At 45.2% G+C, this 25,673-nt stretch overlaps 1 protein-coding gene across 3 annotated transcripts; it reads right to left on the reverse strand.

Moving 5' to 3' along the window:
• Positions 1-201: 201 nt before the first annotated feature.
• On the reverse strand, positions 202-23,996 carry sh2b3 (SH2B adaptor protein 3). Of its 3 annotated transcripts, none has more exons than XM_088375263.1 (8): positions 23,666-23,996; positions 13,437-14,561; positions 4,637-4,738; positions 4,463-4,551; positions 3,731-3,882; positions 3,317-3,531; positions 3,065-3,242; positions 202-2,835 (listed from the first exon to the last, which is right to left on the reverse strand). In XM_088375263.1, the coding sequence occupies exons 2-8, from the start codon at positions 14,532-14,534 to the stop codon at positions 2,468-2,470; spliced, it is 2,202 nt and encodes a 733-aa protein (XP_088231389.1). In that variant the 5' UTR covers positions 14,535-14,561; positions 23,666-23,996; the 3' UTR covers positions 202-2,467. The 3 variants fall into 3 exon arrangements, with proteins under 3 accessions (XP_088231389.1, XP_088231387.1, XP_088231388.1); XM_088375261.1 differs by having other exon boundaries at positions 3,035-3,242; XM_088375262.1 differs by lacking the exon at positions 23,666-23,996 and adding an exon at positions 15,631-15,821 and having other exon boundaries at positions 3,035-3,242.
• Between the last annotated feature and the right edge of the window lie 1,677 nt (positions 23,997-25,673).

Genomic DNA, 25,673 nt, shown 5'->3' on the forward strand with positions numbered 1-25,673 from the left:
GCATCACCAAGGATTGCTGAAATTTACAATTTGAATTGGAAACAATGCATTACCATTGCAAACGACATGTGGAAGGGATTTTTTCTATATGAAATGACTAAATAGTCACTAAATTGTATTTAATCAAACTGGTAAAACCAATTGGCACTTTTTGATAAATCCAAACCTTTGAATACTTTAACAAACTGGGTGGTAGGAGGCTTTTGTCTGGTTGTTTATTTCCCCCCCAAAAAAGAAAAAAACACCTCCAATGTACAGTTGATATATAATTTAGAAGGTTTACAACTGAGTGAAAAAGGATTGTGAACACAAAGACAACATCTTCATTCAAAAGCTCTGGTGGTGGTCTTGGGGTGGGTGAGCTTTACAGTGCTGAGGTAAACACAAACAGTATTGAGAACACATTCAATTCATTAACGGGAAATGTTTAAAATCAACTCAATAGGCACAACGGCAGCAAACCATCATCATGGTCATTTAAAAAAGTGGCTGAAGCAACTGCTGATAAGCCTTGAAGCAGGGCTGGGGAACCCAACGTGGGGCAAGTTGAAAAAAATAAAATATAACCTCAACTGTTACATATAGTTAAGAAAAAAAGCCTTAACCCACCAACGCTCATCATATTGAACAATAAACACTTGTCGTATCATATTTGTTCATTGTAATTTAGTTTGGCCCTCAGAGGACTAGAAAATATAAAAAGTTCCTCACCACTGGTTAAAAACAAATATATATATCATATGAGAACATTGTGGCTATGTGGAATTAATATTGCACAACACACTATCTTTTTAATTAATTGAAGCGGAGACTCGCGATGACTCAACATGTTACAGTTGCAAGAACAACATCACTCATCCATTTTGTTGAAGTGCCAAAAGAAAACAACAACAACAACAATCGGACGTGAGTTAGTGTTAAGACATCCCATTGCTCGCAAAATAAAGCGTGGTGGACGTAGATTTTGTGATTTGTAGTTGTGGTGACGATGCACACCAAACAGTTAATGCTACTTGTGTGTGTGTGTTAGAAAAAATAACAACCCTAAAAAAGTAGAGTTGGACATGTTTAAAATATATATATATATATATATATATATATATATATATATATATATATATATATATATATATATATATATATATATATATATATATATATATATACTCCCACGTTCATAAATCACCCAAACAAAATGTACACAAACGTGATGGTGCTCAAATGCACAAGGCACTTGGGCTCACAAATAAAGAAAATATTTCTTAACAGCCACCTTAGTGAGTATAAAGGGCTTTCATTCATTACTAACATCTATTTATGCCAGTGATGTATACTGACAGGTAGAAAAAGTAAACACTTGTCCATTGGATGACAGAAAACACAATTTGTATGAAATTTTTGGTTTGGTAGTATCCCATGAGATTTGAAACTCTAGATCAAATATGTGCATTGGCTCAATTCTGGTTGTGAACCAGTTCCAGTGAGCCCATTTTTGGTTCAATTTTGTTTTTCTGTCACCAGGCGCTGGCATTGCGGGATGCTGTGCTGCAGTTCAAAAGTGCACACATGCAAAAATATCTCGGCGGATTGCTTCTGTGTAAATGACTTATACAATGACGGAGCTTCACTATTTTGCAGGATCTCTGTGTCAGAACGACACAGGCCACAAGTGGCAGAATAACACCCGCGAATGTGTATACAAGATTCTGTGTGAAAGGCAAATTACATAATTTTGCAGGGTCTCTCTATGAAAGAGTTGATATAGGTTTTCGGGATTCCTGGAGAAAATAAAACACATCGTCTCTAAAGTGCCCTCTTGGCTGCTTGCTGACTTTTGGGCATGAGGCCGGGTACACCCTAAACCAGTCGCTGGCCAATCACAGGGCACATAAAGACAAACGATCATTCACACTCACACTCACATCTGCGGACAGTTGAGAGTCCTTCACTGACACGACATGCATGCGAGAGGAAGCTGAAGTATTCAAATCCAGAACTTCAGCGTGCGAGCCTCGAGGCTGCCATGTAGCTTTCATATTTAAATAATGCGCAAATGTGAGAAATATTGTGACAGAGCATCAGAAGACTCAAAGAAGAGAAAGAAGAGTGCTTTGTTGGTTGTGTAAGAAATTGAGCGCTGTGCCAAAAATTAAAAGTCTTTTTGAGGGGGAGGGGTTAAAAAAAGTGATCTAGCGTCAGCAAAGTAACGAAAGGAGGCGGCAGGAGGCAGCCAACATAAATTAAAAAAAAATAAAATAAAACAGTCAATTCACCAAGCTAGCATTGGTTGAAGCCAACCTTCAAAAGTTTGCCTTTAGAAAACGTATAAAAATAGTTTTTGCTTGCTGGGCTTGAAGACAAGCCATCTGCTTCCCACCTGTGCCAAACGTCAAAATACATTCACTGCGGACACTCGTGCGGACGCCATCGAACCCGCGTGCATCTCCTCGATTCGGGCGGCGGGAGGTCAGAGCAACATGTACTGATTATCGATGGCCCGCTTGCGTCCGCGCTCGGGCTCCAGCTCGTAGTCCGAGTCCCGCTGGGGGATGACGGGCGGGTTGCCGTGGCGGAGCGGCAGTCGCCGGCCCGCAGACTCGCTGCGGCGTAGGGCAGCCGAGGCGGCGGCGCTCGACGGAGGCGGCGGGGCCGGGACGGCCCGGCGAAGCGGCTGCGGGCCGGAAGTGCCCGTGGCGGCGGAGGAGGACGAGGAAGAGGAGGACGAAGACGAAGGTGCCTGGCTGCAGCTGAGAGACGCGCCGCAATGAGCTACGTTGGGCTCCGAGTTCCAGCGGTGCAGCGAGAACGGCACCAAGAGGGCGCCAGAGAGCTGACCTGCCAGGGGGGGGGGGGGGTAAAAACACTCACTAACATGGCCACCTCTCACACATAGTTAGGCTCAGTCACACTTCGGGATGAACCTAAAATTCATATAATAATACAATTAAAAATACATATATATATATATATATATATATATATATATATATATATATATATATATATATATTTTTTTTTTAGATCAAATAAATACATGGCTGAGGAGTTTGAAGGCGACGTTCACCCTGTGACGGGGGGCTGGAGCCGGCCACAACAAAGCTGGAGAGCGTGACGGCGCCGGCGGAGCCGCACTCCAGCGGGATGGGGAAGAGGCGGAAGTGGCTGAGCATTTCCATGACGGAAGGGAAGCGCAGGTGCTGCACCCTACACTGCCCCCACTCGGTCAGCGAGAGACGCAGGTGCTGCACGCATAAAAATGGCCAATCAGAACCGGACCCTGAATGTGAACGAGATCTTGCGAGGCTTCCCGGCGCACCTTAGCTTTTCCTTGGTAATTAAAGGTGAGGACATAGTCCCCTCGCCGCGTCTCGCTCTGACGCACCAGAAAGACGCCGTGCCCCTCGGCCCCCGAGCTCTGAACCAAGTGGGCCGCCTTGACGCGTGAGATGTGCCCGTGGAACCACGGGTAGGAGAAAAGGAAGTGATCCGTCTTGTGGATGAGCGGCTCTGGCAGAGCCAAGGTGACTGGGCCTGAGGAGCAGCAACATGGGAAGAGCTCGGCGGCTGCACCCGAAAAGCAGGCATTCACTGCCGTCGACTTTTATATTCGTCAAATGGAATCCATGTATGTTATGAGATTTGTTTGCATTCCACTCATTTTCAACCCTCACCATAGGAAAACTGCTTATTGAATTCATTCGACAACTTGATGAAAGGACAAAATACTTACAGCTAATTGTGACAGGACGAGTCTGGGGGGCCGTGTGGGATGAAGTGGGCCGCCAATCACTTTGACTTCCAGACTCTGAGCTTGCCCTGTGATTGGTCGAAACGGCGCTGTCAGCCGGGGAGGGAGGGAGCTCCAGATCCACACTGCCCAATCTGAATCACACACACACACACACACACACACACACACACACACACACACACACACACACACACACACACACACACACTGCACATGAATGTTGCTCAGAGGCACACTTTTAATTTAATTTTTACGTAACTTGTTACAAGTGTCTCAAGCATACAGTGCTGTATTGTTTAAGTGAGAGACAATGAGAGGCAGAGAGAGAGAGAGAGCGTGAGAGAGAGAGTGTGTGAATGTGTGTACGCTACATAGAAAGCAAGTTATGTCGTATGACACGGAAGGACCTTGTTTCAACATCGCACCTGCTAGGTTGTGTTTCCTAAATACTCTGGGTGTAATGTGACTGCGCAGGGGTCAAGGGTGACCTCTGAACTCTGCGTGCGTGTGTGCATTTGGACATCTGCAGAAATGAGACAAACTGGGCTATTCTCCAGAGCAATCAGCCCTCCCCCACACTTCCTCTTGCGCTGCATGGCTGTCCACTTCATGCATGAAGTCCACTTTGGGGGATTTTTTCATCCAACGGGAATGGAGTCAAACTAAATATGAGAGACTTAGGAGTCGTGTTGGTTGTGTCATGTTTCCCACCTGTTGCTGATGCATTCTTTAATCTCGGTGGTCCAGGAGCTGACCTGCTGGTCGTTGTCTGTCTCAAATATCAAACTTCCTCGGTTAACCTTTCGGTGGGTGGGTGGGCACACAAAGAGGCTTTTGAAACGGAGCTACACAATCGAGTGAAGGCTCTCAGCAACAATCACGCACCTTTAAAACAAACGTGTTTAAGTTGTCAGGCATCTCCAGCCGGTTGCAGCGACGGACTTCTTGGATATCTGAGCAGTGAGTCGTCAGTTTGGGAGCGGAGGCCTGAGAAGAGACAGACAACGATAGACGTTCATGTAAGCGCCTCTGCAAGTGGCAAATGCGAGTCACTCTGGCATTCCTGTCAGCATCGAGGCCGAAAGCGCTGCCAACTCTTGGACGCCTTACACGCTTTAACCTTTCACCTCTCTGACTGGCGCACCTGCACGTGTTTTTGTCAGCTGCCACCTTTGCCACGGGGCATGGGGGGGGTGTCACGAGCATATGCATACAGGAATCATCGCTCCCCTGCCGCTCTGCTATGACTTCCTCCCGTCCAAACATGGAGCACAGAAGAGGCTCGCATGCCTCTCTAGAATCAACATGGCAACCCATGGGACAACACGCTGTACGCCGGGGAGCGCGGTAAAGAAATGTGAGGGGGGTGGGGGGGGGGCGGTTGGAGGGGGTGGGGGGCGTGAGAGAACAAAAGCGTCAAAAGGAAACAGACGAGACGGCGAGAGAAACGGCGTTGGGGGAGCGGGGGTGGTCGCTTGTGGGGAGAAAGAGGGAGTGATGGAGAGCAGATTCCAGGGCTTTTGTGCGCCGGATGAGTCTGAGTCCATGTGACAGTGTGTGTGTGTGTGTGTGTGTGTGTGTGTGAACCCGAGGAATGTCTATGCTAATCCGACATGCAGACGCACACACGCAACCAAAGAACAGATTAACCGCACGGCCGCTCCATTTGCTCAGATGGCCAGTTTTTGTGAATGGGCGCCATCAGTTGGAATGTCGGGCGACTAATATCATCAACGAGACGTGTGCTGGCGGCCTGACACGGAGATGAGAGGGAGGGAAATGACTCATTGGGTTGGATGTGATAATGAGGAAGTGACTAAAAGTGAAGTTGCTCTAGCATATCTGCCTCCTGTGGCCAAGCCTTTATTTATTTATTTATTTTAATTATAGCTATATCCATATATATATCTATATATCTATATATATCTATATATATATATATATATATATACACACACACACACATATATATATCAAATATTCCCATAGGACTACACTGTAATTCGTTTTATTGGTTCAAAGATAACTCCTTAATAAATACTGCAGATAATTTCACATAGCAATAAAACAAATGGATGATATCAGAGAGATGTAAAAAGAAAATAAATTACAAAGACAATCAATAAAAAGGGTTTTTTATTGTCACTGTGCCTTAGCAACACATATGTTCCGTAACTTACTGTATGTGAACTTCAAACTAACTTCGCTTTTTTCCCCCAAAATTATTCAACTTACATAAGGTTAACATAACCCAATATACGTAAGGCGTTGGCCTTCTCACATACGATCGTTTCATGGTTTCGCCAGCAATCTCTGTCCTTTATCCTTACAAGCAAAAGAGGTTCCATCTCTTTCGTTTAGAGATGATGGCTTGACTGCTTTGAGAGCTTGCTTCATAAAAGTAACTACAAACAGCGGATTCTGATCATCAACCATCTCATTAAAACAAATAAATACATCAGTAAATAAAGTCAAATACTCCAGATTTCAAAATGCCGACCACGTGCGCCTTCATGGGACGCTGCCAACCAGTGCGACATTTAATGAGCTCTTTGCCAGAGTGACTCACAGAGAAGAATTTGATTGTGCGAATGTGAATGAGTTTGCAATGACTTTGAGGAACCATGTGTGGCCCGAAGAGGAACAAGAAGAAGAAGGAGAAGAAACATGCAGCAGATGTTGGAGTGGTTGAGCAACACATCTAAACTGGTGAATCAACTCCACTGAGGGAGCAAGGTCAGAGCATGCGGATGACTGATCATCTCAAGATAACACACAATAAATGCTCACACGCACACAATAAATGCTCACGTACAAGCACACACTCATTAGGTTCACCGGGTTGATTGAGATTTTTTTTTTCGAGGAATGGCCACATAGGAGGAATAAAGTACGAGCGATGCAAAGGATAAATGTCCACGAATAAATCAATAAGAAATTAAATAAAAAAAAATGTCCACAAGCTCTATGGAGACACTATTGGACATCGCACAGAGAAAGCTCGTGAGAGCAAGTAAAGCCCCCACGGGATTTTTAAAATTTTTTTTTTATCGGAATCTCAAATGACTGTTCCCGAACGTGCTTGAATTTCACGCCCTCCAGTCAATAAATATCCTGATGCTTCCTCATCACATTTTGATACAAATTAAGTTGAGAGATGGTTGGCACTTTTGAAAGAATGCAACAGTCCTGATACGACTTATAAACAAAAAATAATGTTAATGAACCATTCAAAAAAGAATGCAAATTGTGAATGAAAATAGCAGCGTGATATTCAGATGAGAAAGTCTTCGAATTTGGTTTGCTTTGAGATGTGGCGCGCCGATTATGACTATTCTCTCTTTCTCTCATTGACTCAACTTTCACCGCGGCCTTCCAAGGCACACGGTCACGCTTCCTCGGCACACCTTCGCACAGCTCAGACGCGGTTCCAAAACAGACACGGCAACAGATGTGACCGCGCGATCTTGTGTGCATCAAGTCCGAAGCGCACGTATGCAGTGCTGAGCAAGCACGCCCACACTTGGGTGACACACAGGATGTCCAACGTGACATTCCCAGGGTCCCATTTGCAAGGCCATCGCTATGGTAACGGACATTCTGCTATTCCCACAATTTATTTTATTTGCCGTTGCATTATAGGTTTCATTCACATTTACATGACATCTAAGTTTGTTAAGATAATATTTAGCGGTATACTCCTTTTTTTTAGGCTTGCCAGTTTTCAAACAAAACGGAATGTTTGTATTGGATCTCCTTTCAGTTGTACCTAATCAAGAGTCCAGTGAGGAAATTGAAAAATGATGTCTCCAACCGAGGTAGTCAAGGCAGCTTTCGATCTCATCGCCTATCGCCACCATCTGTGGCAGGGAGGAGGATGTGGCAACGGAATGCACATTTACTTACTTTTAAAAAGCGCGCACACACACACACACACACACACACACACACGTGCGCACACACACTAAAACGTGCTACTGCTGGGCTAGCAAAACTGATCGAGGAGAGGGTTCTAGGAAATTGGTGGAGGAGGATGAATAAATGTGTCAGTTCGCTTCTCTCTGTGCTTCTGAGAAATTGTGAAGCGCTGGCAAAATATGCAGAAGTAAAAAAAAAAAAAAAAAAAAAACACACACACACCAAAGATTCACGGAAGTCAACTTGGCTCCCTTTCAATGAATTAGCTAAAATATTACCAAAGAAGAAAATTACCAAAGATGCCCTAAAACACTTGATACCATTCAACACCTATGAAAAAAATATATCTACAAATTAAAAAAAAAAAAAAAAATCCTCATTCAACCTTGAGCTTTCTCTGTTCATACACATGATAAGTTTTGCCAGGAAAGATTTGCGGCACTGTCATATGCCGCCACCGCCACCATAAACTTCTCATTTTATTGAGCACGTATGCCAGCATGGAACTTTGTCGTCATCACTGCCGAAAATCAAGAGCAACTTTTCTTGTCTTCGAAAGAGTGAAAATTGCTTTCGTGTGTTGGCGTGTGACTTTTGTGCGTCTGTCATAGAGCAATGAAAAATCCCTCGCTAACTGCAATTCAACAGAGGAGCCGGTTAGCGGCTCATTCAATGACCTCTGGATTAGAAGTTTGTTAAGCACTCGTGAAAGTGAGCGCTTCAGTCGCTTCCCAGAACCAGCTGAGCACGAGCACGCCTGCATCGGGAACCAGATCAAATCAGGCCGTGATAACTTTTTCCACACCGGCGTTGGCGCCAAACGTGACTAGTCAGGGTCATACTCTGCCAAAATGTTTAAAAATATGGATCCGTTCTACTGGCAGTGGGGATTTTGAAACATTCTCTTACAAGTGAGAAGCATACAATAAGAAGTGAGAGAGAGAGAGAGAGAGAGAGAGAGAGAGAGAGAGAGAGAGAGAGAGAGAGAGAGACAGAGAGAGACAGAGACAGAGAGACAGAGACAGCGAGAGAGAGACAGCGAGAGAGAGAGAGAGAGAGAGAGAGAGAGAGAGAGAGAGAGAGAGAGAGAGAGAGAGAGAGAGAGGCTTAGGGAGGGATGAGGTTGCACAATGAACGAGCTTGCTGAATAAAAAAAGATCAACAACATTGGCTTTTTTTTAAATTGACGTTAAATGTTAATAGGAAGGATATGATTATGTATTATCAGTATCTCTAGGTATTGGACAAAGTTGGTTGCAGCTTTACTTTGGGGGATTTCCACATGCAGCTCGGCAGGGTCCCGTTACATTTGTGTTTTGGTTCCCAGTTGGCACACAACCAGGCAAAAAAAGAATTCAACAAAATGGATCAGAAAAAAGAGGCACATGCATGAAAAAGGCCGTTTGCCAGCCAGCGGCCTCCCGCAGAAACGAGAGCGAGATCTGACAAACATCTTGACCACATGACTAACCACTTCACTTCCTTGAGATGTTTCTCTTGATTTTCTTTCACACCGAAACGCACGTGCAAACTGAATGATGTGCACTTTGAAGGGATTTGCTACAGTCAAAGTTAAGCTTCTGTCCGAGCCCATTTCAAGAGAATTCAAGCACCCCCAAAATTTTAGAGTTCTTTAAAATTTTAATATGACACTACTTTTATTAACAAGCCATAAGATTGTAAAAAAAAAATAAATAAAGAGAACACAAGCACCACCAAAATTTTAGGGTTCTTCATGTTATTATTCCAGGTTTTTTAGCAAGCTAGAAAATTGCATAAATAGAGAATGCAAACACCGCCAAACTTTTAGGGTTCTTCATATTATTATTATTACATAATTCTTTTTAACAAGCTAGAAAATTGTAAAAAAATAAATTAAAATTAAAGAGTGCAAACACCAAGCTAGAAATTTGTAATGAAAAAAACTTTCTTAAAAAATGATTTGCTCCACCTGACTCCTCCCACCTCAATTAAGAAGTGACTTAGGTAAAAATCTCGACCGTGAAACACAAAGGAGCCTTCTGTGAGCCCAGATTACACAAGACTCGAGCAAAGCTTGAGCTCAAGGCAACAATACGACTCTTCCAAATCTTTCCTGACTTATGGTGTCTCTTCTCAGATGCTTCCATTTGCTTTCTGCTTCAGCTGACTGGGCCCCATGTGTGGTTGTGGTATGCGAACGACACGAGGCTAATTCATGCTGTATGTTGCCATACGAGAGACTAAAGTAACACGCAGCAGCTGAACCGGGCAGTCGAGCTGATCAAAAAAATGATGCTACAAGTACAGACGCCCTTTCGTAACCTCTGCCCAGCAGCTCTCTTGACCCCCTTGAGCTTGGAAAAGGCAAACATGAAAAAATAAGAATGCTGACCCATAGAGCAAAATTGGAATAAAGATCGCAAAGCTAATGCTAATACTGGAAGGGTGTTCAAACTCCGAGACACCGCTGAAAACAGATGACAAATTTTCCAGTCTTCCCTTCCAATAGATTGGTGCCAATAAAGAGCGGAGGGCAACACGTACAAATGACAAAGGACAAGTAAACCCAAAAAAAAAGCGTGAAAAGAAATTATGTGGGAAAGATTAGAGCGAGAAAAAAAAAGGAATAAACACACAGCTGAGATGTGATTAGGACAAAGCCTACAGGAGGTCCGAGGAAACACACTCGGCCGTCTGTGGGAACTAAAGTGGCTTTTGGAAAGAAGAGCGACACCACAACTTTCCTGGCAACATTGGGAACTTGTCGGCAGGCTCTTTGTGTGCGCGACCGCGTGGGATGAAAGGAACGAGCGTTCGCGCTGCAAAGAGCTGACAGATGACAATCTGGAGAAACTGCGGCCACTTCATATTTGGCACGGAACGGAATGTAAATTGTTTACAGGTTGACGATACCGACGCTAAGGCTTGAGACGTCGTTCTGGCTTCCGTCCTTTCAGCTGAAATGACAAGATTCACTTCTGCAGGGAAGCATCTTTGGCCCGACTGTTTTGTCATCACGCGTGCAGAAAACAAAGCCTATGTGCTTAAGTGAGCGTTTTGTTTTAGTGGCTGCGAAAAATAACTGATTTCAGTCAGAAATGTGGCCACTTTTGACCAGGGGGAATCCCAATATGGAGAGAGGACACGCCACCCTTTTCGCTTTTCTCATCCCAACCGCGTTACACTCGGCTGCAAACCGATCTAGTGAGCCTTGAATCAAATCCACAAAACAAGACAGTCTGCAAAAAAAAAAAAAGCAAAATGTGGGGAGGAAGCGGAAGTACCTGGAGAAAGATTATGCAAACATGGGGAGGACATGCAAATGGCAGGCCAAACCTGAAATTCAAACTCAAGAATAATTAAAGAAAAAGAAACATTTAGTGTTTGACACACGAAATACATTCAATACGGCGTTGTTTTGACTAAAGTTTTGCATTTGGTTAATAATGTAGAAGACTTTAGTGGCATAATGCCATGTTCCAATATGTGGCTTTCGATCCAGACAATGCAGAAGTGAAAGAGCCTTTGCTTTTGCCTACATTGACAAAACCCACATTTGGAAAGGCCACATTTGCTTTTTATTGACTTTGCTTTTGAACCTCATTGTCACCACAGGCCGTGTAATCAGACAGGCGGGATTGATTACGTTTTCTGATTAATTCTTTGGACTTGTTACGGCCGCGTCACGGCTGGAACGACATTATCAGCTACCAAACAGCTTCCTCTGTCACGGATCGGAATGGAGCAGGGCGACCAAATGCAGCTTGGACCAGGGTTAATTGGAGGAACTCAAAAGACAGACTCGGCAAACTGACATGACTTAACAAAACGATAACATGACTGACTGACTGACTGACTGACTGACTGACTGACTGACTGACTGACTGACTGAAACAGACTTGAAAACGACAGGAACCAAAAACACATGAAGACAACAACATTACGACATCAGGACCCAAAAGACATCAAGACAACAATGACCCGACCGGGCGCGAGGGCAGACAGGACTTATATACACGACAGGTAACGAGAGGCAGGTGAGAATAATCAAACTAATCAAGGGCACACAGGAGGGGAGGGGCGAGCACACAGACAGAAACCATGACAACGGACACATAGTGGAACGGCTGGGGACGAGACGTGACATCCTCTTCCCGCTAAATGACCGATAGAACCGAAACGATATAAATACAAGTCACCGACACCGGACGCGTTTACGAGTGCCACATTGGTGCTCATACACTGACCGTACACTGAGTTATTTTGTTGTGGGTGAAGTTTGAACACATTTCCCTCACGAGGCTTAAATTGTGCGCATGATAGTGAACAGCTCTCCTTCCTTTTAAGGCCATTCTCGGGGCGCTCTGCCTTGCCAAGATTCCACACGCGTGTGCACAAACACAAAGTGAGAGAACCCCCATCCGTTTGGCGGGCCAAGTCCTGCCAGGACCTTGGCCGTGCTGCGCAAACGTACACGCGTGCGCGGGCACACGCGCGCCTCCGACTCTATCATTAAGTCAATGACTTCGAGCATGCGGTTGGGCTCGCAGCTGGCAGAGAGCTCCGAGGCTTCTAAATATAAAACGCGAGCGGGCGAGCGCACGCAAGATCTTTCTCATTGACCCGGCTTAAGCGAGCGGGCCGGGATACACGCGCGCACCCACCCGGAGGTGAGACGCGGCGGCTCTCTTTCCACGAGTGACCAAGTAAGTAAGCCACATGGAGCCGCCTCCCAGCTGGACCGGCTTCAAATATTGCCGCGTTTTGTGATGACGTCGCTGGGAGCCAAACACCAGCAGCTCATGCATGAGTAAAGAAAGATCAAAAGTGATACGCTATTTCAAAGCGTGTCGTTTATTCAGCCCAAAAGCTGACACACGAACGTGAGTTTGGTGTCGGGAGTCCGAGCGGAGTCACACGTGGAACACTTTGAGAGCATGTGGCTGAAGTGAGAGCCCCAAACAAACAGGAAGCTGCGTGGGAGGTGTATCGACTCGCGAGAGTGCAAGAGGACATGGATTTGTGTTTAGACTTTGAAGAAACTGAGCGTCGAACACTACCAGGGCGAAACGCGGTTCCGTGTAACAATAGACTGCATGTGCGTCATACTGAGAAAACGTGAGACGCTAATCGGTGACAAGGGGGCAAATTAGTTCACGGCGCGCAAACACATACACACACACGCACAATTACTTACCCGATACTATATATGTGAAATACTACATTATGATGCAATTCTAAAAAGAGCTAAAACCTCACAAGAAGTCTAATTGGAAGCCCAAATGATTAAAGTCACAAATGCCCATTGCATCGAATCAAAAGCATTCGATTAATCGGTGGGCATATACTACGTACTGGGAATGGCAATGTTAAACCATTACGTTAAACACATTTTATGATGGCGGCAGTTAGAACCTGGGAAAAGGGAAGTCTGCAAGTTCTACTGAATTCCGGTTGATGCATTTCACAGCTTGTTCAATATCACGGCGCACCGAGTGGATCATCTTTACTCGTGAAAACAAACAGAGGGAAGAGCGAGACGATTTGAAAATGGAAGGGGGGAAACTCCGAGACAGCTGGATGCAGGAAATGATTTTGTGCCCCCCGGTGTGTGGTGTGTTTGCCAGTTTATGTGTGAGAGGCCGAGATGTAGTTTGCTTTGTTTGATGATCGAGTGGTGAAAACATCTACAGCTTAGTGGGCTGACCAAATATGACGACGCTTTTTGGGGGTTTTGAACCTCTTTTACGTGTACAGATGAAACGGCGAGATGTTGTGCTTGTACCTTTGGGGGATCATAGAGCTCCAACTGGTAGCCCTCGCCTCCTGCGCCTTCAGCGTCCCGGATCCTCCTGACCAGCAGGCGGCAGCGCTGCCATCGCGGCAAAGAGTCTGAGATGGTGTCGTCCACCAGCAAGTACCTCAGCTGGCCCTCTTTACAGCAGCCGCTGACCTCCGACCTCCTCTGCCTCACGCTCCCGCCGCGTAACCAACGGAAACGATCCAAGAAGTTGGAAGCTACCCCTGAGAGCGGCGACAATGCTGTGGGCGTGCTTTCAGAGTTGAGAGACGAGGAGGCTAACGTTTGCTCAGACGCCAAGGCCGCCGTGCTGCTTACGGGGTCGCTGAGGGACCGGGCGGGGTTGTTGTTGTTGGCGGACAGGTCCTGTGACGAGGGCGGACTGGGGAAGGGTCGTTTCTTAAAAAGTCGTCTCACAGACTGCCGAATCTGATTGACGGAGAAGTGCGTGACATCAGCGTGGGCCGGACCAGGCGCCAAAGAGTCGGGTGTTTGTCGAGCGTCTGCGCCAGACAGCTCCTCGTTACTACGGCTACGGAACAACAGCGACCCGCTGCCCAAGGTACGGGTCAAGCCCCTGAGCAGCACCGGGTTTCCCGAACGGGGGTTTCCCGCCGCACATCGAAGAGGCCGCTCTTGCTCCCTGCTCACCGGCTCCACTTTTGGCGACACCACGGCGAAGAGAGCGGCACCTCCGCTTTGTCGACCCGCCTCCCGGTAGTCCTGCACGCCGGACAAAGCGCCGATTCGCAATCGACCTATCACGGTCTGCGATGGAACCGGAGGAACCGCCGGAGCGGCGGAGCAGGCGCTCTGCTGGAGAGCTGTGCCGTCCTTGTCCACCTCGCAGCGGAAATGCTGCTGGAAGAGGTCGGTGAACTGCTTGGAAAAGGTCTCGGGCGGGAGGACGTCATGCTGGGGGCGCTCCCTGGCGAAGCTTCGGTAGTGTCCGGCGAGTTGCCGCGCTGTGGCGATGGCGTGTAGCTCGCAGAACTCCCTCCAGCCTCTCGGGAGCGCCGCCACGCCAGGGCCGCCTCCTACTGTTGCGGTGGTGCTGGCTGGATGGAATGTGTTACCATTCATTGCAGTAACCAGACCGGCTGAGAATCACTGCAAAGAAGCAAACACAGAAGGAAATAAATAGGCGGGCACGGCAGATTGAAAAAAAAGTGGGAAGGAAAAAAAAAAAGAGTTACAAAACACAGAGACATTGAAATGTAATTCGGAGCAAATTGAGATAATGCTGAGAGTCGTGCAATAACCACTTAACAAAAAGAATCCAGTCACAGGATTTCTTTCAAATATTCGAAAGTTTGTAAAGGAACATCCAAAGTCTGGTTTTATCTCCCGTCCATCTCAAACGTCACAAATGAAGTTACACAAGTCTCTGGATGAAAAGAAGGCCAATCTGGGCCAGCAGCTCCCCTGCTCAATCTTGGAGTCGACAGAATCATGAGCTTGAGAGCTTGAGGAAATCTTCGGTCCACTAAGGAAGTGAATGACTTAAAGAGCAAAAATGAGAAGGAGTGGAAGCAATTACAACGATTACATCTGCTCCAAATTCCCGCCGTGACGATCGCAGAAGCTCAAGTAATGTGAAATGAGTGAACACGGCAATAAGTCATTGAGACGGACACTGAATGAGGGCTGACTAAAGAAGCATGGTTGGAAAATTTCTCAATCAACCACACTGCCGGCCGGCTACACCATCTGTGCGCTCGCTCGCTCGCTCGCTCGGGTAACGACGACACGTGACCGACCCGTTTGAAGACGCAACTCCTCCGACGCACACGCGAGCAAGCGAGCACCTTTTGCTTTCAAACAAAGTGTGCCCGTGTGAAAGTAAAAAGCACAAATGGCGCCCAACGCCCAACATGCAGCTCTTGGTATAATTAGAAAGCCATGGCGTGGTGGTTTCATGAATCAACCATTTATGTCAACAAAGAAACTGTTTGTAGTCAGTCTTTCGAAAGGAAATCCAGATCTTGTCCACCATGCTTTTGTCCACCAGTGAGAACAAATACATATATGCGTATATATCCAGTAGTGGAAGCTCAGTCTGGCAGCGATCCAACATAATAAAACAAATTACAATTCATATTCTATCTGCAATTCATGAAAGGATTTTAAGATATGAAAACACATTTTGTGCCTGCTCACTCGAACCTAAAATACATACCAGCTTCCTCCTGTGCAGCAGGTGAAGGGTCTTTTCTACAAACAGGAAGCATGGCTGGATGTGTGTGTATTTGTGAATATGTTTAAAAAAATAAAAAATAAAAAAATACGCATGCATATGCATGGAGGTGGCGGGGACGCTCAGTTGACCAACAGATCGCAGAAAGTCACAAGAAATAGAAGGAGGTGTGTGTGTGTGTGTGTGTGTGTGTGTGTGTGTGTGTGTGCGTGCGCGCGCTTCTTTGTGTTCAGCAAAATATGCTCCAACATGACAAATTATCTCCCGAGCAAATCTCTGCACATGTCCCCAGTGACGCCACTTGACGGCGGCCGCTTCTGCGCCCGAGCTTACATCACACTTGCTTATTTGACCGCAAAACTGAACACAGTGGTGTGAGCAAACAACAACAAAAAAAACGTTGGCCTCATGAAATATTGCGTCATTACAGTTCCTAGAGGAGTCCTGTCACTGCGACCGATCCCCCCCTTGCTGTACTCTACAGAGCATGCTCAGTGCGTGCTCCCTTTGCGCCCCTGCAGCTGGCCCCCCTAGAAGGCTCTTTCTATCTGCATGGCCAGCCCAGCGATGACTCAGCAATGAATGACTCAATATGCGCACACACTTCCTCTCGCTGTATCCCTCGGGGGGTGGAGGGGGTGGGGACCTCAGACCGCCACGGTTCCCATGGCCATCCTCATCACCAGGTCCTCCTCTTATGAGCATCCGCAGTTGACATCCGGGCACCTAATCCAAGCTTGTGGGGGAAACTTACATTTTTGTACAAACTAATGCGTGAGTGCCAACCACCACAAAATTGGTCCATTAAGTCCATTCTTTGCTTAAAAGCAAAACATCCCCCATCAGTCACCGAGTAGGTCTCGAGAAAGACGGATGAACAATCGCTTCATCTTCAAATCGGAACCAGGCAGCGAGGACTTTATTGGACATGCTCACGTGTCAAACAGCTGCTGGCTTAAATTGTTTTCCAGGAAAGCAGCTTGCAACAAGTATTTCTCAGAGAGTCTCGTGCCGCTAATAGAAGAACGTTTGACATGTTAAAAAAAATGAACTTGAGCGAACCGCGACTTGAAACGTGAACCGAGCTCATCATCAAAATGATGACGAGCCGGTTGACCGACCACGTGACTCACTGGGTTGATTTCGGGCCCGCTACAGACCTCAGCCGGTTCCTAAACGATGTACTGCTTGCAGCTCACTGCTACTGTACATTGCACAATTAGGTTACTTGTTGCCAAGTGGTTTATGAGAAAAGCGACTTCGTTTCAACTGGACAAATCATCAAACGTAATGGCAACTCGATTATCACTAAACTATGACTGGGGAACTTCCAGTTTTCTCTAAGCAACACTGGCGTGCCATTGATAAAATTGAATTTGAGAAAAGTTCAAAATCTCAAAACTGATGGAACTTAATACACGGCGGAATAGGCACATTTCTAATATTAGCACAGAGAAGGTTACATAATAAATGTAACAGCGTGAAGGGCAAATAAACTAAAGCTTTGACTTGCAACTTTTTTTTTTCAACTTGCTCCATTTTCAAAATGACAAGGACTTGTTGTACTACTACAACACTCGGGCTGCAGTCCTCATGGCCAGTTTTTGTCTTGAGATAAGTCTCAGAAAAACTTCAGGAAAATACTAACTGATTGCCTTCCACTTTTGCCGACAATGACGATGCACTTTCTCCTGGGTCATAAATAACACACTTGACCACAATTTGGCACTGAGAGTGTCATCAGTTCCTGCCCCGTCAGCGGCACCAAAATACTTTGTGGTGTGGTCGTCTGATATTGCAATTCTACATATGTTATCTAACGAGCCTTAAAATGGTCTTTGTTCTTGACCCACAAGACCAACATATTTCTTCAGTCCGGAATTGCCTTCGGGAACAATAAAAGCTGTTACCCAATCGACAATGTAGCTTTTATTTTTCCAATATCTTGTTTTTGTTTTGTTTTGTTATGCTCATATGCAGGGTGGCACAAATTAGCAGGCCCGGAAAGGTTTTTTTTTGTCCTCCTATGCAAAAATCCAAAGTTCCTCTTACAATCAATGACAAACAGCTTGTGGTCTAATAGGACTGCATGGAATGAATTGATCAGACACATCAAACGCGGTTTTCCCGAAAACGTTGAGCGGAGAGTGGGGTGGGGAACTAACCCCCCCAAAAAACAAGGCAACATGTGCATCACAGTGTCTGGGATGAAAAACAGATTTTGTTACCACCTTTGAATTTTCATTGTGTGAGTCACAGAGTGAATCAGTGTGGGTTACACTTGCAAAGCGTAGCGAGTGTGTGGGCACGAGGTTATTAGAAGAAAAAGGGGGGAATAAAACAAAAAAGCCAAACGGAGAAAAGTTAAGACGAGAGCCATTGAAGGGTGAGTGAATAATAAGGGTGAGGTCAGGAAGTGTGAACATCACAGGTTTGGGTCCAGGTGGTGGAGTCAGACTGAGTCAGACTGGATCTTAACTCGGTGTGGGCTGCAATCACAGCGACAGGAAGCTACCGGGAGCCCTGCCCTGGCAAGCGCCGACTGCTACGTAAAGCCAATGTACATATCCTTGTGATGACATCATGGGCGCTGACTGATTGATGGCGCTCCAGTTGAGTGACACTCAATAAGGCCTGGGCTTTTCCGGAAGCTATTGTAATTGCACTGAGGATCCACTTGGTATTTTCTTCCATTTTTCTACATCCTGTTCTGTCCGCAAAGTGCAATTTAAAGAAGGGTGGAAAATAGCAATGACGACAGAAATACGATGAGTCATGTGTTCAATGGTAGAGATCTTGCTGTGATGGAGGGCTTGACGGATAGCTCATCCATTTTAACACCCACCAAATGGTTCTTTAACAATGATGCGGCTTGTCGAGGTAAGGAACGGGCAGAGTTCACCTGATAAGCAAGCAGGAAGGTGTTTGGTGGAAAGGTTAGACAACTCTTATTTTTTTTAAATAAAAATGCAATTTAGGATTTTTTTTTTTTTTTTGGACTACCAGATTATAAGGCGCAGTTTCAATAATCAGGTCAATTTTCAGGAATTTTCATATTGAAGCCACACTGGGTTAAAAGGAAAGCACATCGGGATTTGAGCTTGAATTCACATCATATTGTGCAAATTTGTAAAGCTGAGAGGATGTAGGTGGATAAACCGGACTGCCAGCCAAGAAGCGTTTTGTATTTATTTATTAAAGGCAAAAAGCAGGCCGCTTCACGTTATCCAAAACTCCAGTTAGGAAGAACTGAGACCATGTGACCTTTTTCAGTTGACGTTGGCTTCAAATGTTCTAATCGAGCACGACAAGTTGCTGCGAAAGGCCAGCGGGAAGCACCGCTGTGCAAAAGTGCACGACACCTCGATGCCGAGCAAACGACACGAGGGATGACGAGACGGGACGAGACGGGTCCCGGCTTCCCTCTGTGCTTGCGTCAAGAGAAAGGCGAGATCGCGCTTCGACGCGCACGTATACACAAACATGCGCACGCGCGCCTGCTTGCATAATTGAAGGACATTTTGTAAAGGAGGAAGCGACGCTGAAACATGAGATAACCTTAGTCTTACTTCCCACAGTCTGAGCGGAGCATCAGCTGATTAGTGGTGAAACAAGCGGGAGGCCTTGAGCGACTCTGCAAAACAGCCCGGTGGAAGGTTTTTTTTTCTCTCTCTCCGAAATTCTTCTGAATTCAACTCTGTTGAAGTATCAACACTGAGCGGCCACGCAACCTCAAGCCACCCCTGCCCCTTGCCTTACGTTTGGCATTTACAAACTACTGTATCCTACGAGCAATACGTTCAATATTTTATTTTCCCCTCCCTAGAAAAGCAAGCTCAAACGCAAGGTGGTAATCACTCGGAAAGTCAGCAAAAGGTTTTTTTTTTTTGCTTTGGAGCGCAATTCTCCAACTGGGTTGTGCATTCCCACAACAATGCACGCTCCTCGGCGACACAATGCGACTATTCTTAAGACGCACAGAAATAAAGCTGTACTGCTCGCGGGGCCATTTCCTGTGGTCTGGGAACTCGGAGGCGCGCTGGGGAAAACTGAGAAGCAACGTCTCAAAGTATGAGGAATGCAACAACAGACTCAGAGCGGACAAGACATGACCACGAAAGGGACGGAGACAAACGTTCCTGGTAGCAAACAATAACAAACTCCCTTTAAGTAGGATGAATTCAAAAATGGCAATTAAAGCCCCGCAGTCCATCGTTATCGTCATTTTGAGGAATTAATAAAGCACAGGGATCTAATGACTGAGATGAGCAGAGGCATCTTGGAAGGATGCATACGGGATTGTGGTGTGTGTGTGTGTGGGGGGGGGGGCTTGGGAACGGGGCCAGTGGCAAGCATCAGGGCTTGCAGACACTACAGAAGATTGTTGGCGATACACGACAAAGCACAAAGCGATCCTTATTAGCATCTCCATGAGCAAACATACAAGCCTCTGTTACACTGCCAGCAAAAGCAGCAGCAGCCAGCCCTCTTCTCGCTGTTTCGGCACCAACACGGAACAGGGGGATGAAGTTGACCTCGCCATTTGCACCTTCTAAAGTCGTATCAGAGGTTGGTGTGACGTCACTATCAGATTACGGGATGCTGTGTTGCAGAAATTGCCTTCTTGATGGGGAATATGGATCAACAAAGTTGGTTTGGTTGGGAAACTAGACAAATGCTTTGAGAAGCCTCCATACCTTTTTAGATCATGACAAAACTCAGCCAGATTTAATACGGAGAAAAATAAATGGTCAAAGTCCAACAACGTTGCTCTTCTACTGGCATAACAAACACAAACAGCTTTGTTCAAAATAGTTCTCACTTCTCAGGTTAATTTTCGACAGACTGGCTGTAGGATTATATATATATATGTATATATATATTTTTTTTAAAACAGCACTATAGATCATATTTCTACAAGTCAAATATTTATGGTCAGTTCTTATCACAAGTCGCATTCTCAAGTGCACTGTGCATACAGTCGAAACAATGGACGAGCTTGAATGCAGCTGCGCAGACTTGAAAGTAAAAACTGTCCAAGAACATGAAGCGCAACTTATCGTTGGAATCTTTAAACAGACGCTTGTTTGCAGGAGATCTGAAAGCGACTTTCCATCATTCACATCCGAGCCAAGAGGAATTCACACCATAAAAACACGCCTCAAAGATTCCACCCCGGGAATTCGAAGCCGTCTCTCACTCTTACACAGTGACTCATTCCGAAGTGTGACTACTTAATTCAAACTGTGAAGACGCTTAACAGACGTGAAATACCGGCGTGGAACTCGGGGAGGAATTAGCGCGTGTGTCTCGTCTGAATTCCTGGAATTCTAATTGGAGATGATCGTTTTTTTTGTTGCACCTACTAACCACCAAAACGAATGAGCCGATTAATCGACTTCAGGACGATACAATCCATCTTTATTGATATAACGCTTTCCCGAGCTAATAGTCATTGCTCGGTGGTAAAGCTAAGTCGGTTCATCCCGGGAACTCGGTTTTATCTAAATTACCCCGATAGAGACGGCAAAATTCATTTCCTATCGGATAAATGAATTGTTCTACCTCACAGGTTCCGCTGTTTTCAAGGGCCTTGTTTTACTGAATGGGTTAAGTGGTGGCGCTTACTGAGACAGACAAAATGGAGCTAGCAGTAAATCCATGCGAAAGAATATGTCAAGATGTACCCATGATGCCTGGCGAAGCGTCTTGTGACTAAACGGCAAACAATCAGGGCATGTTTGTCTGACCGCATCCCCGCGCCAGAACCAACCGCAGCACCGACAAGCAGGCACACGTACCCCCAACCCACCTAGCCACTCCTCCCATCAACCGTCCATCCCCTGCAAAACTGCAACTAAACTGGACCTGTAATCAACTTTTTTCCCCCCCCAACATTCACGTCAGAGTAAAGACGCCCAAAGTGCAAACGCTCTCTAATTATGGCTTCTTTGAAGACGACACTTCTGTGTTGTCCTCAAAACAAACATGAGCACAATCTGGGATTTTTTTTTTTTTTTAGATTATTTTGCACCAAAAAAAAAAAACCACACACCACAACACACAACTCTAAACACTGTGGTAGCTCCCAGACAAAAAGCAGAACCTGTAAATTCAAACACTAAGCGTTCCACAATGCTCGTTTACATTCCAGAAAACGAGGAAATCTCGTAGGAAATAATGTGTGGGGAATTAACCGACATCATGGGCGATGATGGCTTGAACTTCAAATTGCACCACTGCACAAAGTTTCTTTCTCTCCTATATTTCCGCCTTAATTTGGTTTTTCCTTTTTAAATTCCCATTCCGATCTATCAGGCAGTTATCTCCCTCTGTGCCCCCCTCCAATCCGTCACCTCCCTCTCTTTCCCGCAGCTTGTCGGTCCTCACTCGTGGCGGAGTTCTTGGAAACCCAGAGAAGAGAGGAAGAGACGCCGGCCGATAGCGGCGAGGCGTGAGGCCGCGGTCACGTGGACTGATCCGCCAGCGACGGCGGACATCCGGTTTCTTCTCGAAAAATTAAGCACAACCTCCATGTTGCACATTGTGTATGTCTTAATGCGGAAACAAACGCAGTTCATCTCTGACTCCCTGCTTCTCAATTTTTTTACACCAAGCAACACTTCAAAATGCCTTTCAAATATATGGTATATAATAAATAATATAATAACATCAGACAGACGTTTATAGCAATAAATATCATTGTAAGCCAGGCAGCACGGTGATGCACTGGTTAGCACGTCCGCCTCACAGTTCAGAACGTGCGGGTTTGCATGTTCTCCCCATGCCTGCGTGGGTTTTCTCCGAGTGCGAGTGCTTGTTCGTCTCTGTGTGCCCTGCGATCCAGAAAATAGATGGATGGATCATTGTAAGCTGCTGGAAGTTCACGGACAGTTTGAACACTGCACTATAATATGGGAAAATAAAGAACTGCTCTTAAATGATAATTCATATGAAATGTTAATTTTTTTTTAAAAAAATTATTGGATAAAAAAAAATTAACCTAAGTAAATGTTTGAACACAAAGAGTAGTCAAGATTAAATGCAAACATGTTGCACTTTAAAGTTAAATACAACTGAGATCCTAGGCTTATTGAGTAACATATTAGCTTCGATTAACACCTGTTGCGTATTCTTTTGTCCATCCGACCATCTTTTTTTTTATGCTGCTCATCCTGACCAGGGTACAAATGATCTGGAGCAGGTCCCAGTTGATTTTGGACATGAGGCGCGTCACCTTTAGGACTTTTCAGTCGCAACCCATGTCGTCAAACAGCCATTCCCAATCAGTATTATGGGCAATTTATTGTCTCCCCGTGATTCTTGAACATTTAAAAATGTCCTCCCTAAAAGTACATTTGATATGATTACTAAACCTTAAACCGTACGCAGTGAGGGTGTATTATTACTAAACATTCAACTCTACGCAGTAAGGCTGTACCTGACATTCGAACCCCTAACCTCAGAACGGTGAGGCACAGGCATTAAAAACAGCTTGGCAACTAAACTGGTAATAAGAAATGTATGCATACACTTTCTACGACCCCCTAAGACATTAGGATCTATTTGATGATAAGTATGTCAATACATAACAAACTTATCTCTCTGTTTGTACATATACAAAGATGTGCAGGAAAGATGGGCTAGCGTGGTGCCATGCTGCGTCATTGCCATGGTGACCACAGCCAGACTTACGTCAATTTTTCAATGACAGCGTCACAACAACGTGGACTTTTTCCAACTTCTCTTAAAAATACATACAATCACACACACGCGCGCGCGCACACACATGCGCCAAGTTTATGCACGCTGAGCACTTCACTGCCAGAAAACTTCCTAGTCGCCTTTTAAATACAACTCCAGAGCAGTTTCAAGATGAAAAGGACAAATAACTGCAGTGTTAAGAACGTCAACGCATTCCTGGGGAGTCGTCGTTTGGGGACAGTGTGCCATGTGGCCATAAGACAACAAGTTGTTGAAGTATTACAATGTAAATAAGTCGAGTTACAGTACTCACGTTCTCCGTTATCTCGGACGGGCACCCACCGCTGCACGACGACAACACAACAGTTTGGACTTCGCATAACGGAAATGTGTCGAAAAGGCATCCAAAAGTTGGCCACTAAAGTGGCGTCGGCGGGAAGAACCAAAAAGAAAAAGAAAAACAAAAATTAGAGCAAGAGTCGACCTCAGCGGGAAGAAGTGCACAAAATGGTCTCTTTGGCTTCCATTGTGACTTGACGCGACAAAGTCTCTGACTTAAAAGAAGAGAGAGAAGAAAAACTTTGAGGCACGAACTTGACGCGGAAAAAAAAAGTGGGGACCCTCGTTTCCGCTCAGTGGAAAAAAAAAAAAAAAAGCTATACCGCTACGTCAAGTTAGAAATACTTCACAGCTTTTCCGGTTTCTGCTTGAGCCAAAAATAAAAGCTTGACATGCCAGTTAAAAGAGACCTACTATCTTGGTCAGAATTTCTACAGTATTAGGCTTTACACGATCGGGATTTGGGAGCCGATCATCGATTATCAATTTAAATAAAAGACAATCAATGATCTGATCAGTAGCTTGATTTATCTATCTACTTGATCCATTGGTTCCATGCGCACATGAATTGTCAACATGAGCTCCCACAGTTTGTATCACGGGGATCTTTTTTTTTTTTTTTTTTTTAACTTCTCCAGATGTAAATTCCTCCCACAAATTTGCTTTTCATCTCATTCACTCCACACGGGGCAAATAGGCATGACCTGAGGCTGCAGGGTCTCATGACAAGCAACAGCTCGCTTCCTGTGCGGCGCAGTCAAACATGCTATTGTCTGACACTATTATGTCTCTCGATAGGATAAGACAGGAATTCTAATCGAGTTCGACAGGGCTAAAGAGACTCATTTGTTGTGCATGAGCGCAGCTTCCATTTCACTCAGCGTGTGTTTTACTTGGTGAAAAGCCAAGGCCTAACCCTAACCCCAGGGTTTAAGTTGCTTAAAGGTTTATAACTACATCAACATTGATGCTAGTGTTTTACTTGTGCGCTAGCATGAAGCAAGCAGACTTGTATAAGATAAAGTTGTTATACTTTGTTTGGATAAATCGTACACAACGTTCATGTTTATGAGAGAGCTCAACCGGGAGAGGCAATCAACAGCTTGAAGCAAAAAGATTTCTTCTTTTTTGAAGAATTGTTTATTATCTCCCAAAGAACATTCCAATTGATTGATGGGTGAGCTTTGTCTTCAGGCACACTTTTATTTTGATGTATGAGACAGGAACTACTTTCTATTTGGCCGTATGGGCGTACAAGTAATTTCTCATAACACTTTCCAGGGCTACAAAGACAGCTCACAGAGCATTGGTATTTATAGTACATACCATTAATAACACAGGCATGATTTACTGCCTGTCCACACGTAGGATTGTATTTCTTTCTGTCACTTGTATTTCTTATCTTCTTAACTGTTGAGTTATTGGTGCTCTCATATTATTATTATATATGTCATTGTGTCATTTGTTCAGTGTCTTATGCCGTATTTTGTGTTTACTGCAGTGACGTGACGTTTTCTCTTTTATGTACTGTGGACGCTACGTTGGTTTTTACCTTGTTTTAACGGCAACGGAAAGTAGGAAGTGAATATAAGGAAGCGCGCCAAGAAGCACAGGTGTTGAGATTCAAGATTCAAGAGATTCAAGAGTTTTTATTCGCCATGTTTGAGCGTGCCAAACAAGGAATTTGACTTTGGTAAATCACAGGCTCTGTTCAACATTGAGGTGACTAACAACACTCAGGACATGTGAAAAATGGCAAATATTCTCAAACTTACCCTGATCTTAAACTCCCAAGAGGGCAAGGAAAAACTCAAAACTCCAGCTAGGGGAAATGAGAAACCTTGACAAGAGACCACAGATGGGAGTGAGCGAGGAACAATAAAGAAGTGAATGCCAAACGCCACCATCGTGTCGTGTTGTGTCTGAAAGGAAATGGACTACGAAGCTGCAAACCCAACAGGTTATGGGCCCAGACGCGGCAA

Source organism: Syngnathus floridae, chromosome 5 (genome assembly GCF_059516105.1).
Source record: "Syngnathus floridae isolate MCC-2025c chromosome 5, RoL_Sflo_1.0, whole genome shotgun sequence".
In the NCBI taxonomy this organism is placed as follows: Eukaryota; Metazoa; Chordata; class Actinopteri; order Syngnathiformes; family Syngnathidae; genus Syngnathus; species Syngnathus floridae.